Source organism: Hoplias malabaricus, chromosome 5 (genome assembly GCF_029633855.1).
Source record: "Hoplias malabaricus isolate fHopMal1 chromosome 5, fHopMal1.hap1, whole genome shotgun sequence".
Classification (NCBI taxonomy): domain Eukaryota; kingdom Metazoa; phylum Chordata; class Actinopteri; order Characiformes; family Erythrinidae; genus Hoplias; species Hoplias malabaricus.
In genome coordinates this window covers 13536596-13553522 of record NC_089804.1, presented here as the reverse complement: position 1 = coordinate 13553522, position 16927 = coordinate 13536596, and the positions used below count along the sequence as shown (strand labels likewise).

The 16927-nt window shown below is 40.3% G+C and overlaps 1 protein-coding gene across 4 annotated transcripts in view; it reads left to right on the top strand.

Moving 5' to 3' along the window:
- LOC136696514 (AP-1 complex subunit sigma-2) overlaps positions 1-13219 on the top strand; it is a 37345-nt gene extending 24126 nt beyond the window's left edge. For 2 of the 4 annotated variants that reach the window (XM_066670981.1, XM_066670980.1), the window contains one exon: positions 723-2086. In XM_066670981.1, the coding sequence (XP_066527078.1) occupies positions 723-956 (234 nt within the window). In that variant the 3' untranslated portion in view covers positions 957-2086. The other 2 variants (XM_066670982.1, XM_066670983.1) reach the window with 2 other exon arrangements.
- Positions 13220-16927: the final 3708 nt, after the last annotated feature.

Genomic DNA, 16927 nt, shown 5'->3' with positions numbered 1-16927 from the left:
GGGATCTTTAGACGTACAGTAGTTGAAAATATCACTGTGCAAAGAAAAATGTGTCTCCGTTATCGTAGCTTTAATGGAGAAGCAAAACCCTTCTTATGTTTTAGTGTAAGTCAATGTTAAAGGATTTTATTCAGAATCATTTTGGGGCATTTCTACTGGTTCGTTGTGACACAGTGTGAAGGACAGCTGCTGTGTTCAGATGATGTAATAAACTAAAAATGGAGACATGTTTCTCTTTGAACAGTGATGATATTTGTGTGTGTGTGTGTGTGTGTGTGTGTGTGGCTGTGGGCAGGTTTTATCTCTAGAGAAGTGGTCCACAAAGGCCAGAGAGTTTTGGTGTCTATTCGGTACCCAAAACATATATGTGCTTTCATATAGAATTTGATCAGAAGAAGGTTAACACCCTCATTTTTTAGTTTTGTCCTTGACTAGTTAAGTTTTGGTTTAGTGTAGGTTTGCGTAGTTTATCCTTAACCACATAATAAAAAGGCCTTTTACAGTTTGATAAGGGCTGCTGTGCCTGGTGGTAAGTATTGTGAGGACTGCTGCTCTAGAGCTTCTGTAGTTTTAGCTGTTATCAGTCTTTTGTCTTTCCCTGTGGAGAGTTTCACCCCAAAACAAATACAGGTCCTTTTCCTTCTTTCTGTGTCTAACATTTCAAATGAAATGAAACAGAGGAATAAAGTGACAGTCATTTTGTTTTCCTTTCTCCGTTGTAGGATTTAATTTGGTTATGGAAACACATGGGCCTGCAGATGTTCATCCACAGGCTGCCTGATGCATTCTACAGCAACAGGAGCTTAGAGTACAGAATGCAGTCGAGAGAAAACATGAAAAACACCTTTTTCAATTCATGCAGATTGAATAAAATGAAATGGAGTAAAATGGAATCTCCGGGTGTTTTTGTTGGAGATGGTTTTGGGAAGCGTAGAGTAGTTGTTCAGCTCCTTTGAGGGACTTGGCAGGTCACGAGGAGTAAATTAACCATTAGTCCAGCTCGCAATGTGGATTAAGCCAGTGTTTTTCAGTTCCAGTCTCCTTTGAGGTCTATGTTTCATGTTTTCCTCACTACAAGCAGCTCATGAAGGGCTTGGCTAATGATTTGTGGGGGAGAAAGCGTACTACTCTGTTGTGTGCACTAGAGAGAGCAGAGAAACCGGGAAACACTAATGTAGAACACAACAAACACAGTGTTTCCACTGTGTCCCTGTTTGAACGCTGGGACTCTAGGAAGCCTGAGCTGCAGGGGTTTCATAAAGGCCCAGTGCGCGTACAGGCTTCTTTGAAACTGTCTGTTTGGCAAACGACACACAGCGGTGGGTGTGAAAGCTTTAAGCCGGTGACCTATATTGTGAGATGTTTTTGAATCTAGTGAAGCATTTTCCGCAGGTGCTTACTTATTCACCGCACTGGAATGTTTAGAACCATGGCTCAGCTGTTTCAGTCCTGAAGTAACAGATTTAACTGCTTTACCTGCTCTTTCACATCAATCCTTGAAGATCTTGGTACGTAGTCAGTGAGCTGTATCAGAATCACTGGTTTAGTGTAGTTTAAGTTGTGTATCTGGGTTCACTGAGTGTTGTGTGTGCGTTTCGTTGTGCTGGGTGGTACTATTCAATGAAATGCATCCCCAGTGTCAACAAACAATTACTTTTCTGTATTTAAAGCAACTCTAGGTAGTTTTTTCCCCTTAAAAACACAGCTTTAAAACCTTTGATGCTCCATTGACCTGTAATTAGGAGAAAAGAGCCTCTGTCATTGCTACTCTGAGGTCAGCTCAATGCTTATTAGAAAATTAGAAATTTGATCTTTGTGAGTTTACTACTATAACTGTAACTAAAAATCAGTATTGTTGACTGTCATTACCGCTGTGCTGGTACAGACGATACATCACCCAGCACTGTGTCTATATGCAGCCCTCGTCTAGTCCCAGTTGTCCATTGCCTGCTGTCTCGTACCTGTGCTTTGTCTTCTGTGCGTATGGTTTGACAACTGTTACCTAAAGGTTTGTGAGCTTGCACTACTTTGAGACTTTGTTTTGTGTTTCTCTGTGTGTTTTTCGCATCTCTCTTTCTTTCTCTCTCCCCCTAGCCCCGACATGAGTACTTTAATGTGCCTGTGTACTGATTGGCTGTCACTGCTGTTGGTGGTTGTCCGTCATGCATGCTGAGTCCCTCCCTCTCCTGCATGGTGCTCCTGCTGGCCTCGCCTCCCGTTCCATCGCCGTCCTATCAGAAAGCAGCATCTCTCTGGGGTCTCCGGACTCATCATCATCTTTGTGTGCATACGTGTTTGTGTGTGTGCTGTCACCACAGTCATTCTGCACATACTCACCTATCCTATGTCTCTCTCTCTCTCTCTCTCTCTCTCTCTCTCTCATTCTTTATTATGCACATGCTCTCACTCCATGTTTACTTTGATGCCTGGTACCTGACCTGTTTGCAGAATTCTTGTGACAGTGACCCCTGGTGGTGGGCTTTTTTTGCAGCACTGTTATTAACCTCATTCTGGTAAAACTCTGTATTGATTAATTATGCATAATGCACATCCACAGATTAATGACACAGAACAACATATACGTGCAGAAAAAACTGCTTTTTCTATGGAAGTATTTTAATGACAGAAGTTTCTGAAATAAAAATAAAGTATAGAAATAACTGAATGAGTACTTACTGAATTACAAACGGCTTACGTTTTTGTGTGTGCAGTTTAAGCGGGTTGTATTTTGTAACAGTGAAAAGTTCGTTTAAACTCTCTCCCCACAGCTATGATGTCATCAGTACTTTAATGACATAATGTCATTAAAATACTTCCATATTTTTCAACCTAGTCTGCTGCATCTGTAATGTTCAGTCAGTTTCCATGAGCAATGTTCTCTATTGTTAAACTTTAAAATCGCAAACTGTAGAATTTACAACCAACTTCTGTTATCAGTCAAGGATTTCACATTAAATACAGAGTCTGTTAAATACAGGAGTTAAATACATGTGCCAGTGGAGACATTTATGGTAATTCAAACATGTACGAGTGCTGTTATTTACACTCATAACAGATAAATAATAACTATTAGAATGAATATATATATATGTTTAGGAGGGTGACACCCAATAAAACCTGGCCATTGTCACCACTTGGAAGGCTTTCTAAACTTGTGAACAAAGATCACGTCCCAAACCCAGATATGTTTAACGGGTCAAAATGTGTGGCTTAAATGTGCAACAGCTCAAAGTGCAGAATCAAACAGATTTGAGTGAATGAAGGAATAGTATTGTGTTAAAGCAAGGCCCTCCTTCATTTATTAGTGTGTACATCAACAGCTAAATATAGTATTATATATGAGTTGTCTCCTCACAGTGGAAGGATGGACACACACACACACACACACACACACACGTGGAATTGTCCAGATCTGAACATTTCCTTTTTCTTTTTTTTTTTCCATTTTTTTAACTTTGCTCCTTTCGATGCGTATCTCATGGCCTTTAATACCTCCTTTAGTCATTTTAGGTGCAAGGCAGCTGAGGTGTATGTGGGTAGTCATTAATGTCTCTCTTTGAACGTAAACAGAATGTCTTGTGTTGGAGCACGCACCTGCGACTGCTTGACTTTAAGACTTGAAGAATGCAAATCGTTAAAATGGCTGCAAGGAGCGGAGAATTAAAAAGCGGGCAAGATAAATACTAACAGATATTGAAACATCTGAACATCTGGAAATGAAAGGGTGCATATTGTAACAGTATCTAAATTGTTATATATTTGATCTTATTTTTATCGTATTATATTTCTTAGGTTTTGCACAAATTGCCCATTGTGTGAGCAGATAGCTGCCTAGTGTAGCAGTACAGCTCCTCAGTCTAATCACATTTATTGGATGTTCACAGCAGTGAAACTGAGTTTGATGCTGCAGTACACACACACACCTACCTGGACACACACTGTTACTCAGCGGTTGCTGATCTCCCCTGCAGATGTTCTGCAATCTTCTTCTAGGTAATATTTCACTTTAGGCACTTTACCTAGTGCTCACTATTCACTGACACCTTGGATATTCATGTTGCACATGGACTGCTCTCAGTGTCGAAATAAAGCTTTTCCATCCAACCTTTCAAAATGCAATATAATGTTGCGAGATAACTTTTATTAAATGTATCTGTCACTCAGCACCACAGCTATATAGCGCCAATGGAAACAATGCATTATTGATATGCATTGATGTAGAAAGGTACAGTGGAATGCGTTTAAATTCATACCGAATACACTTGAGATCTTGAAATATATTGTAGCCTAGCAATGCAGATCTTGTCATGTTGCACTGTGGATGATTGAATGTTAGCGATTACATTTTTATTTGGTAGATTACAATCTGTGTAATGTATTGCTATATTATTAGAGTAGAAATATGAATTTATTAATAAATCTGTTCAAATTCATGGTTTTTCACCTGTGTTTTATTACAAGAACAGAAATAAAGTGGCTCGAACTGAAAGTGTCCTGTGATAGGAGCAGGGGGCGTTGGGGTCGGTGGGTGACTGCAGAACGATGTCACTCGATGCGAGCTTTGCAAGTAGGAATATATTCCAAGAGGACTTTTCCCTCACACGAGAGCAGTCCCTGACCCCAGAAGCTGTCCAAGCACATTGCAGCGTTCCACATCAGTTAACAGCTTCAAAACGATGGACAGGGTGTTAACCCTTCACCACTTTTGCTTTCTCTGGTTACCATTGGAAACAGTCAGTTACCATTTTAATGTTAGTAATGTTGTTCACCCTTTGACATGACTTGTGTGTCCTTTTTCAAATGTATGACTGGAAAATGTGTTGCTGTTAAAGGAACAGTTCAGTGTAAAATCATTCACACAATTTCATGTTGCCTTAGTCAATCAGACGTGTAGTAATGGCAGCTACAGTCACTAATTAGCATTATACAGTACTGTATGCATAAAGACTTCATTATACATCTGTGTCTGATACACTACAATGGATCACAATGGGAATGTTGTGGTAACACTTTACAATAAGGATACATAATTCACAATACTTAAAACAGTAATAAGACTTACTTAATGTTTAGGTAATATCACAATTAATCATTAGGGGTAACATTCATAATTGTAATTAAAAACATTTTATAAAATTCATAGTGCTTCCTCACCATTTGCTAGCTCTACAGTCAGTTTGTGCACTCGAACTCCAATTGTTGAAAAGCACAGGTGGGTGAAATTGACTTATTTTTGTTGTGTTGAACACCTTAAGGTGGAAATGTCTCCAAACTTGGCTAACTGCTTTAGCGAAAGTGCTACAAAACTAAACAACTCATGTTAAAAATTTGTTTCTGTGGTAATTCAAACAGTGAAAAAATGTACAGATCAGTTCAACTTTAGCCACTTACAAACAAGTCTTTTTTTCCCTCAAACACACTGTTCCACATTAATAGAACTTCTGAATGTAAACAACCAGAGAGAACAGAGTTTCTCCACAATTGTAAACATTCTCCTGATTTAATATTAAGAAACAAGAACTAGCATTGACTAGCAATTTATTCTGATTTTGTAAAATCATAAACTGTGGTTTGTTCTTGTTTCTATTATTACGTAATGATTGTGATTTTACTTAATCAATATTACTCAAAATAAATGTACCCTAATTGTAGTGTTACCAATACTGCTGCCCTGTAAGTACACTATACTTTTAAGAGTATAGCTACAGGAGGCGCCAGGTTTTTTTTTGCAAAAACATTTTGTCTTTCCTCTCACTCCAAAAATTAAATACTTACTTCATTGGGTTTTTTTTAACTCCATAAAAATGACAAAAGTAAACTCAGTGGACAAAGGCTTTCCATTATCCACTCCTATGGTTCCTTGAGTGTTCATACTCCACTATAGAACCATATTCATGAATATATTTGAGGTGATAAAAAAATTGTGTGAATTGCATTTTCACTCAAGTGTTCCTTTAAGAGTGTCCAAAATACTGCTTTCACAGAATGTAGCTGTCAACTCATGCATCGGCTGCCTTGTAGTAGTGGCTTTACTCTTCACTTCTGAGTGTGTCAGTGCCCCTCCCAAGGCTCCAGCGCCCCTTTAATGGGTTTGTGTTTAATGCAGTGGGGAGCTGCAGGGCCCAGTGGCCATAAATGATTCAGTATTATTGGCGAGAGATGCACGCGCTTGGTGCCAAACGTTAAAACCTGGCCGAGGGAGAGTTGAAGCCTCTGAGGAGAGAATCAATATGTGGAAATGGGCTCCGTTGCCCCATAGCTGACTGCACAATTCAGAGCAGCCAGTTGCCTGTGCTCCCACCCAGACTGGGCTGATCTAGACCCCACTCTGTTTGATTTGAGTGGTCATCTGATTCTGAATGAGTTTATGGCACCTTCTTTAAAGTCTTTTTTATACAGGAAGTGCCAATGATTGTGGCACAAAATAAATAAAATGTGTGCTTTAAATTCAGGTACTATTACAAAAATCTATTGTTTTGTATTTACGAGTATTTTCTGTATAAGCTTGACTCATCTAACCACAGCTGCTATTAGGGGCTATAAGGGACCCGTTTGCAGACATGTATTGGTGGTTCAGGCCCCACGAGCCAGTCGAGAACGGTCCTAGAGCTCAGATCGGCTCAGTCTGGCTCCAGAGCAACAGGCTTTTGAGTGAGACGTCTCTTTCTCATCCCTCACTTCTCTCTTTACTTTGTGCTTGACGTAATGTGTAGGACGCCAAAGTAAGTGCGAACTGTTTTTTATGTGTAACCATCCCACGTTTTTTATGTAACACCCACACCTTCTAATCACCCATCCGCGTGCAACTGTGTGCATTTGTAGTAACTTCACATTTCACTCCCATCCGCCACTCATCAGCACCATCCCTGAGTCACCCATCCCTGAGTCATGTGGCATGCCCACACATGGCTTATTTTTGGATCATTCAGACAAAATGGAGAACGTTGTGTTTAATCTCTTCTCCAGAAAGGCCCACTCACTTTGGTGCTTCTCTGTCCCGGTTACGCACTGGTCACAACACTCCCAGCTCTCATGTGTGTGTCTGATTGTGTCCACCTCTGAGTGTGTCTCATGAATGTGTCCAATTCCTTGATCCTAAGGAGTTTGCAGCAGTCTTTCCGCTTGAGAAGTCTTAATTTTTGTTTCTTTCAGTTAAGTGACTCAAGGGGCAGGTAGGTGGATGAAGAAAAATGCTTGGTGAATATGATTGTGTTTCCCAAATTAAACATATACTCTGGGGGTTTTCAAACTAATCTCAATCTGCTAACTCTCTGCTGTGTGTTACATGTTTCATAACCACTGACAATGACTTGTTTTGTTGTAAACGTAGCCACTGCCAATGAGTTTCTGTTTTGAGTCTGTAGGCTATAAACCAAATGACAAAAAAAAAATCAGAATCCGTTTCACTACAATGAACCATTTCACAAAACAAAACAACCCTGAATGTTGTTGTTGATGTTATTCACGTGCAGTAGCTTGTTATTTACTTGTATAAAGTTATATATTCACACAAACCCCATACCCTGAAAAGTTGGGACATTTTATAAAATTTGATAAAATCAAGAAACTGTGCTTTGTTCATTTTCTTGAAGCTTTATTTAACTGATAAAGCACAAAGAATAGAACTCCTGTGTTTTCACTTATCAAATGATTTATTGAAATTTAAAAAAATAATAATAAATAAATAAATTTAAAGAGGGTGGCACTGAGGCACCACACTCACACAGCTCCAGGGTCCTGGGGTTGTGGGTTCAAGCCCCACCTCCGGTGACTGTGAGGAGTTCAGGGTGTGGATTTCCACCCACAGTCCAAAAAATACACCACAAAAATATCCATAGGTGTGAGCGTATGAGTGAATGTGAGTGAGGCCCTGGGCTGGGTGTGTCTCTCTACCTTCCACCCAGTGATTCTTGGTAGGCTCCGGACCCCTGCGACCTTGTGCAACAGCGTCCAAACTTTTCTGAAAATGGGGTTTGTAGTAAAATGAATCCTTTACAGCAGCTTTCAAAAGGTTAAAGAATAGCTAACATTTTCAACTTCATTAAAACTCTTCAATATGACGTAACTGGAGCAGCTTTAGCATAATTTTATACATGTTTCTGGTTACATATCTTCAGTGGTAATGTACTTATACACCCCAAGGCAGAAATGATGAAATCTTCACACTTAGAGGATGTTTACCCAGCTATTTTTACTTTGCAACAGATAAACAAATCACAGATATGAAGACTGGCTGTTGTAGTGATGTTGGCCTCAAATTATAAGGAGAAATGTGACAGTCCCCACCCACCCACTCATCCTTATATGTTTCATTATACTGGCACTAGGCAAAACCTCCAGCAGCATCACCTCTTTGGCCAGTGCAGATCTATGATTTCTCACCTAACATCACTTTCATCCAGTCATCCTCACTCCATGATCATTTCTCTTCATCCCACTGTGACCTTTTGTTCTTTTGTTTAGGTCTTAGTGCTGGATTTCATAGGGCATTTCTCACTGTAAATCACATTTCATTTTGTACAAAACAGGAATTCCTCTTTCCACCCCTTTTTTCTCATTTCTTTTGTCGTGTCTATTTTAAGGTGTATTCCTTTGCGTTCTCTTTTCTGTTGATTTAACATCTTCCTTGTGGTTATGCTTGCCCCAAATTTTAGACACCGCTGAGAGGGAACAATCAACCTGTTTTACCACACTTCATGTTGGATTTCCTACTTGAAGGAGTTTTATAATCCTCTCCATTGTTTCAGTTTACAGCTCTCATGTTTAGGCCAGGACGGCACGGTGGTGCACCAGGTAGTGTGAGTCACACAGCTCCAGGGACCTGGAGGTTGTGGGTTTGAGTCCTGCTCCAGGTGTGTTCTCCCTGTGTCCATGTGGGTTTCCTCCCACTGTCCAAAAACACACGTTGGTAGGTGGATTGGCGACTCAAAAAGTGTCTGAATGTGTGAGTGAGTGAGTGTGTGTGTGTGTGTGTGTGTGTGTGTGTCATCCTGTGAAGGACTGGCGCCCCCTCCAGGGTGTATTCCCCCCTTGCACCCAATGATTCCAGGTAGGCTCTGGATCCACCGCGACCCTGAACTGGATAAGGGTTACAGATAATGAATGAATTTTTAGGCCATGTTTATTTTCAGTAATCTAGCCAGAAAATGTCATTAAGGTCTGTAAGCATCCTCTTCTCCAGTTCACGGTCACGGTGGGTCCGGAGGCTGCTTGGAAACACGGGGCGCAAAGTGGGAACACATCCTGGAGGGGGCACAGTCCTTCACAGAGTGACACTGACAAAGTCACATCTATAAACACTTTGGAGTAGCTAATCAACCTACCCATGTGTTTTTGGACACTGGGAGGATAATGTCAGTGACACTATCGATTACACAGCCCTGCTGCCTCATTTGTGCCAGTATTTGTTTAAAAGAAATTAATTAATTAATTTAAAAAAAAAACATCATTTTATAATATCTCTTCAACACTGAGTGATAATTTAGTTGCGTTGTGTTGTGTTATATCTGTGAATAGTTTATTTGCTGTAAAGCTGGGTGAACTTCTTCTAACGTATAGTCATATTTTTGTTCGGTGATGTTCTACCTTTGCAGAGCAGCTCATATTTCCTCTCAGACGTAAAGTAAACTGTGAGTAAACAGAGAGCGTGAACAGAGTCTGTTTATTTGCTTTTTCTGTCCACCACTTTGACTCTGCTGGGCAATTTTCCAAATCTGAAAATCTGAAAGTGGCATAGGCCTTATAAAAGCGTACCGAGAAGAATTATGGGATGTCTGAGTGAATGAGTCATAATTGGAGCGTGTGAAACAGCAGGAGGACACCAATGTCACCTTCTCCATTTAAGAGCTGCACACACTCTACAGGCCAAATGTTCAGAAGCAACACTAATTCTGTTAAAGAAAACTAGACGAGGCAGATGTATATCTGCAGCACGCTGTGCAAGGTGCTATTTAAAGTGTTTTCCTACAATGATCAGATCAACGTGATTGTCACACTCATTCCCTACAGAACGCGGCAAGAGACGAGGCAAGACACATTAAGGTTTGGTAGAATTAACAGAACTAAACAACTCCACAGTGGAAAGGACTGGTATTGACAAAGAACATGAATGCATTGACCAAATCATATGCTGCAGCTACACATAGTATAAATCACTTCTTACTTGTCTCCTTTTGGTGTGCATGTACTCTATCTGTAGTGTGACGTGCACAGTGCCTTACTGGGACACAGCCGTGGAGAGAGATAATAAGATCTGGTGTTCTTTTCACTCTCCTCAGGAAGCAGAGACCCCTCGCAGTGTTCTGGAGGAGATCGGACTCACCTAAACAGCTGAGAAGGAAACAACATCCTTCACACACACACACACACACACACACACACACACCTACTGTCTCTGTCCGCTTAAAGATGTAGCACACACATACACACCTTTGTGTGTTTCTGTGTCGACAGTTCATCATCATTCATATCTATTTTTGGTTCTGTATCTGTGTGCTTAAAACAACATGCACAATGTAGCACTGTACAGATTTACTGGGAAATGACATCATCATCATCATCATCACCATCATAACTCGTGATAACTCAGCCTTAATACACCAGGTCAGTGCTCCCACGTTTACACACGCCTCTGTATTCTTCAGTAATAACAGCCACAAATAAACGTCATTCCTCTATTTCCTAAAGGCAGGGTATTTCACAAAGCAGCTTTAAAAGACCAGGTCTGTGCAGTAGGAGAACGGACCACAGCTGGGCAGCCCTCTCTTGTGGTTTAAAGGAATACTCCAGCATATTTCAACCTAATGTATACTTTTGACTTCTGTAATGTATTGTCTCTTACCACAGCTGGCTTTTCCAGCAGATCTCTCACCGCTTGAATATAAAACAGAAAACCTGAAGCCACTGGGCACATGTAGAAGAATTAATATACACCAGAAAAGAATGGCTAAGTAACACAAATTAGAAAATATAACAATACAGGACTGAGACAGACATGAGAGGATATGTTAGAAAAGCTATTTTTATGTTTTATCCAGCTTTCTAACACTGGAGCCATGTAGCAGACAAAAAAAGCTGGTTACTCCCCCTTTCACTGAGATATTAGAGAATCTGTGGTGACCAGTGAAACCCACACAACTCTAAACATGACGAGGCTGAAGTTGGCTTCTTAGTGTCCAGCCTTTTGGTTCCACCTTAAATGATACATCAATCAATTACCTGAACTCCAACAATTCCATACGGTGCCAGCTTCTGCTTTGTGTATGTGTGTGATTTATGGCCACAAACTCTTATCTCTGTGAAACTAGACCCTTCTCTGGTCTACAAAAAGTCTACAATTTACATAAGTGCAGATAAAAATACAAGTGTTCTACAAAATTTATTTTTCATCTAAACCTCTTCTGACTTCATTGGCTGAAATAAGTGGGTTTTCTGAGCAGGGAAAAGTCTCAAGCGCCTGAGTTCATTATGATTATTTAAATAATCTTGTGTGTAATGTACACAATAGTATAGTGACAATATATACCCAAAACATCCAAACAGTAAAAATGAAAGGAAATTTCCTTTTCTAAAAAGCAGTAGAGGCATTGTGAGTGAGTGTAAAGAGCAAAGATTTTTTCCACAGCACAGTTGATTTTTACGTAAATAAGGTTTGAATAACCTTAGATGTTAACCTTAGATAATACGGGACTGTCATGAGGAGAGATTTGGAGCGGGTTAAACCAACACATTCACACACAGACTATCACTACTTAATTTAATCATGTTATTTGGTTTTATTCTAATATTTTAACTCTAATTTAAAATATTAGAATGCCAGTGGCATGGTGGCACAGCAGGTAGTGTCACAGTCACACAGCTCCAGGAACCTGGAGGTTGTGGGTTCGATTCCCGCTCCGGGTGACTGTCTGTGAGGAGTTGGTGTGTTCTCCCTGTGTCCGCGTGGGTTTTCTCCCACAGTCCAGAAACACACGTTGGTAGGTGGATTGGCGACTCAAAAATGTCCGTAGGTGTGAGTGAATCTGTGTCTGTGTTGCCCGCCTTGCGCCCAATGATTCCAGGTAGGCTCAGGACCCACCGTGACCCTGAATTGGATAAGTGGTTACAGATAATGAATGAAAAAACTCAAATCTTACTTAGAGTTACTTTAAATCTTTAAATTTCCTCAGGTGCCTAAAACATTTGCACAGTACTTCATGTCATAATAAGGGCACATGCCATTACATGTGACAAATATATTTATTGTTTTAAGTAATAATGTTTAACGACAAATCTTACGTGGGCCCAGTAAGTATTCAGTCCTTGTCTGTGCTGTACAGAATGTTTAGAGGCCAGCGTGCATGACTCTGGTGTGTTCGTTTTAAGGACTTTTATTCTGCTTTGTGAAACACCTATGTGCCCATTATTCCAAAAAGGCTTGATGTTATCTACCTACCAGACATATCTCCACAGATATGAATGATGGTTATTCTCGGTTACTGTTGGAAAGGACATGAAATACCCTTCATTTAACAGAAGAAAGCTTAAAAATGTAAATCTACAATCCTGCTGAGAAAACGATAGCTTACAAACATACAGAGGAGCACCACACGTGGGCCAGCTATGTGCTCGAGTGGTCAGAGAGAGAGGAGACAAAGGGATTCATTCACTAAACCAAAGAGTTCTTCTTTTTGTTAGGTTTTGCCATGGTTTACATTCATGTAGGATGATAGACAGTGGTGTTTTAGCGTGGCTCACTCTGTGCTGGCTGGAGAAGAAAGCACAACAGGAGTAGGGACCTCACTGCCCTGACCCCTCTCTCCACAATGATCCACTGTGTTCAACTACTGAGAAGTGATAGTCAACCGACGTTAATACTGTTCTGAACTCCTTGGCTTTGAAATGGTGATACACATAGCTTAACTTATTACTTTTAGATGTGAATAAGTCCACGTTTACATTAGGGTTTTATTCTCTAGAATATTTATAAAAACAAAAAGTGAAAGACAGAGTTCATATTTGCTCTACGCCATCGGTCACCAATATACAGTTAAACTGTGAAGCTGTGATTTATCGCTCTAAACTCATTAGAAGTAGCAAGTCTGCTCACATAGACCCCTCCTTCACTCAGTAGCACCTTCACCTGTCCGTCACTCCACGGAAGAACATGTCATGTGTTGTGGTTCAAAGTGAAGCCAGTACTGCAGTGTTTGTTGCTTAAAAATGGAATAAAATTTGTTTACAGACATTTAAAAGTGGTTTGGCTTAGTGCTTTTAATCTTCATGGGAAAAAGCCACACACAGATGTACCTTCATTTTTCAAACTCCAGTCAAAAGAAAGTTTTTTTGGGAGAATTTCTGAATAACAGACCATTTCATTTGCATGAGACAAAAGAAGATACCCAGTAAACAAGGAACGTCCCTGGACATTCAAAATAGGTCTAAAAGTAGTCTGTCCGTCAAGGACATATTTTAAACGTCAATGGACGTCCAAAATCCATCTTAATAAATTAGTTAAGTGGTGACCAATCGATAACGTCAGTGGACGTCCAAAATGCATTTCATACAAGTAATTTATTTCGGGACCAATTAATAACGTCTAAAATACGTCTAATAGTCGTCTTTTCAATGTCTGTGTTTGGACGTCTTTTCAACTTTCATTTTCAACCTTAAGAGAACGTTGATTAGACGGCAGTCATTACGTTATTTCAACGTTGAATCAACGGCTAAATGTTTACTGGGTAAGATTTCTAGTTTCTATAAGTGAATTTAAAATGACTAAAAGACCATAACCCTCCAAGACCTGGCTACATCAAAACTTATTTTCAGTTATAACAACACAACATCTATTCTGATATCACTGATATGATATCACCACCAGTGGTTGCTGATATAAAAACACCGTGGGCAGCCGTGTCCTAATGTTTGGAGAAGAGGGCTTAGGATTCAAGGCAAGGCAAGTTTATTTATAGAGCACCTTTCATACAAAAGCAATTCAAAGTGCTTTACAGAAGAAACAGTTAAATTAAAAGCAAGAATACAAATCATAAAAGTCCAATAAAACGATTAAAATATTGCAGTAAAAGGAAATACATAAAAAGAGTAAAATTATTAAATGATTAAAAATGATTTAAAAAATGTAAAATGATACAAGTAAAGAAAAGAAATGAAAGGTCACTGGTTTGATTCCCACGACTGGCAGGAAAATTGGGGGATGTTGGAATGAAGGAACAGCACTGTCCTCCTCCCTCAATCCACAGCTGAGGTGCCCTTAAGCAAGGCCCCAAACCCACAACTGCTCCCCAGGTGCCACAGATTCACTGTTCACTGCCACAGATGGGTTAAAATGCAGAAGACACATTTTGTTATACATGGTACATTCATTCATTCATCCATTATCTGTAACCCTTATCCAGTTCAGGGTCACGGTGGGTCCAGATCCTACCTGGAATCATTGGGCACAAGGCAGAAATACACCCTGGGGTGCTAGTCCTTCACAGGGCAACACACACTCACACATTCACTCACACCTACGGATACTTTTTGAGTCGCCAATCCACCTACCAACGTGTGTTTTTGGACTGTGGGAGGAAACCGGAGCACCCGGAGGAAACCCACGCGGACACGGGGAGAACAGACCAACTCCTCACAGACAGTCACCCGGAGGAAACCCACGCGGACACAGGGAGAACACACCACACTCCTCACAGACAGTCACCTGGAGGAAACCCACGCGGACACAGGGAGAACACACCACACTCCTCACAGACAGTCACCCGGAGGAAACCCATGCGAACACAGGGAGAACACACCACACTCCTCACAGACAGTCACCGGGAGGAAACCCAGGCAGACACAGAGAGAATACACCACACTCCTCACAGACAGTCACCCGGAGGAAACCCACGCAGACACGGAGAACACACCACACTCCTCACAGACAGTCACCCGGAGGAAACCCACGCGGACACAGGGAGAACACACCACACAGACAGTCACCCAGAGCGGGAATCAAAACCACAACCTCCAGGTCCCTGGAGCTGTGTGACTGCGACACTACCTGCTGCACCACCGTGCCACCATACATGGTACAATGACAAATAATTTCACATTTCATTTCAAAGCTCTGCTTGGAAATCTGATGAATTTTTTATATTTAAAAAAATACATTTTGATTTTAACACAAGAAAATAAAAGCAGCAGGGTGTTTTAATATGGGCTACTGCTGCCAGCAAAGATGACAAGATTCTAAATTACAAACAAGTCCAGTTGCTTCTTCTGCTTACTCAGCCTTTGAGCAGATTGCTGTGTGCATATTCATTTTAAGCTCAGTCTAAAAACACCATCGCAACATTTACCAGTAGAGCATCATCAAAGTGAATGGAAGCCTGTTAAATCAGCCCACTCTCACACACTTACATCCAAATGAGAGGATTTTCATTTGCTAATTGGGCATCATGAGCCTTTCTTACTAATCATATACAGCACTGAGTGTGTGACTGTCTGGGGGAGGGGGGGGGGGCTTTGATCTCGGCACTCATTTGAAAGTGATATTGCCGCCTCAAACTATTAAGAGAAGGTCAGCTTCATACCTTAAGATTGACTATTAGCTTAAAGAAAACAAGTCATATTTTCATTCGGTAATTCTGACCACAGCCATCGGATTAGCAGCTGGCCCCTATGAGGAAATTCATGTCTAAGATGAAATAAATGTGTGATTTAGAAATTGCTGCCAATGTTAACTGTGCTAAACACCAAAGTTCCAAATCTGATTCTGCTGTATGAACATTTTCCCTTGAATATCATGGTATCCTCTAATTAGGAGGTAATGAAGGAGTTGGAATATGAACACGGCACATATTACTTAAAAGGGCACATATTTGAACCCTGAAGTCTAGAAGTGTTAAAATCACTTCTGTTGTCACTACACTGCCCAAAGAAATGGGATGTTTTGACACACTGTTTGACACATTGTTCTGCTTTTGTGTCGCCAGAACACAGACAGAGGAAATTACTAGCATGCTAAACACCATGTAAAAATACAAATCTAATTTCCAGAAAAGTGAGATATTTTTTTAATGTAATATGTCTTTACTGAAAATTTTTGTTTTAAAATATTACCACTTTTAGAATTTAATGTCTGCAACAAACTCAAAAAAGGACAAAGGTAGGTTTACGCCTCTGTTACTGTTTATTCATTTGGGAACTGAGGACACTAATTGTTAAACTTTTCCAAAGTGAAATTTTGGCCATTCTGTCTTGATACAAAACTTCAGTCATTCAGCAGGCTGTTGCCTGATTTGTCTCTTCATGATGTGCCAGGAGACAGCTGTGAATTGCAGGCAGGTCAGGCAAGCACACACACTCTGTCACTGAGCCGTGTTGTTGTTGCACATACAAACAGGCGTGGTATTGTCTTGCTGAAATAACCATGACATTGCTTTGACTGCAGTATTAGTCTCTCAAAAATACAATGTTTACATCTACAGCAATGAAGACTTCTGGAGTCACCCATGCTGTGGTCACTGATACACACCCCTATAACATCGCTGATAACAGTCTGGATGGTCCCTTTCATCATTAGCACTGAAAACACAGCGTTCATTTTTGAAAATCTGAAATTAGCCTGGGCCCAGAGTACCCATTAGCATTTCCATACAACAAATATGGCTTTCTCCTTGTGGAATAAGATGTCAGTGTGCATTCCTTAATGCAGTGGTGGATTCTGTTATTGACAACTGTTTTTTTTTAAGTACTCCCAAGCCCATGTATTTATCACAGAAACATGACATAATCTGAAAATTCTCTGAAGAGATTAGGCATAAAGTGAGGAGCAATGCAAAAGTATTTGGTGAATGCTCTTTTTATACCTCTCATATTCATCTGCATTTTTTTTTACTGCATTACAGTCATCAAAGTCAAAATTACTCTATCGTTACAAAACACAATC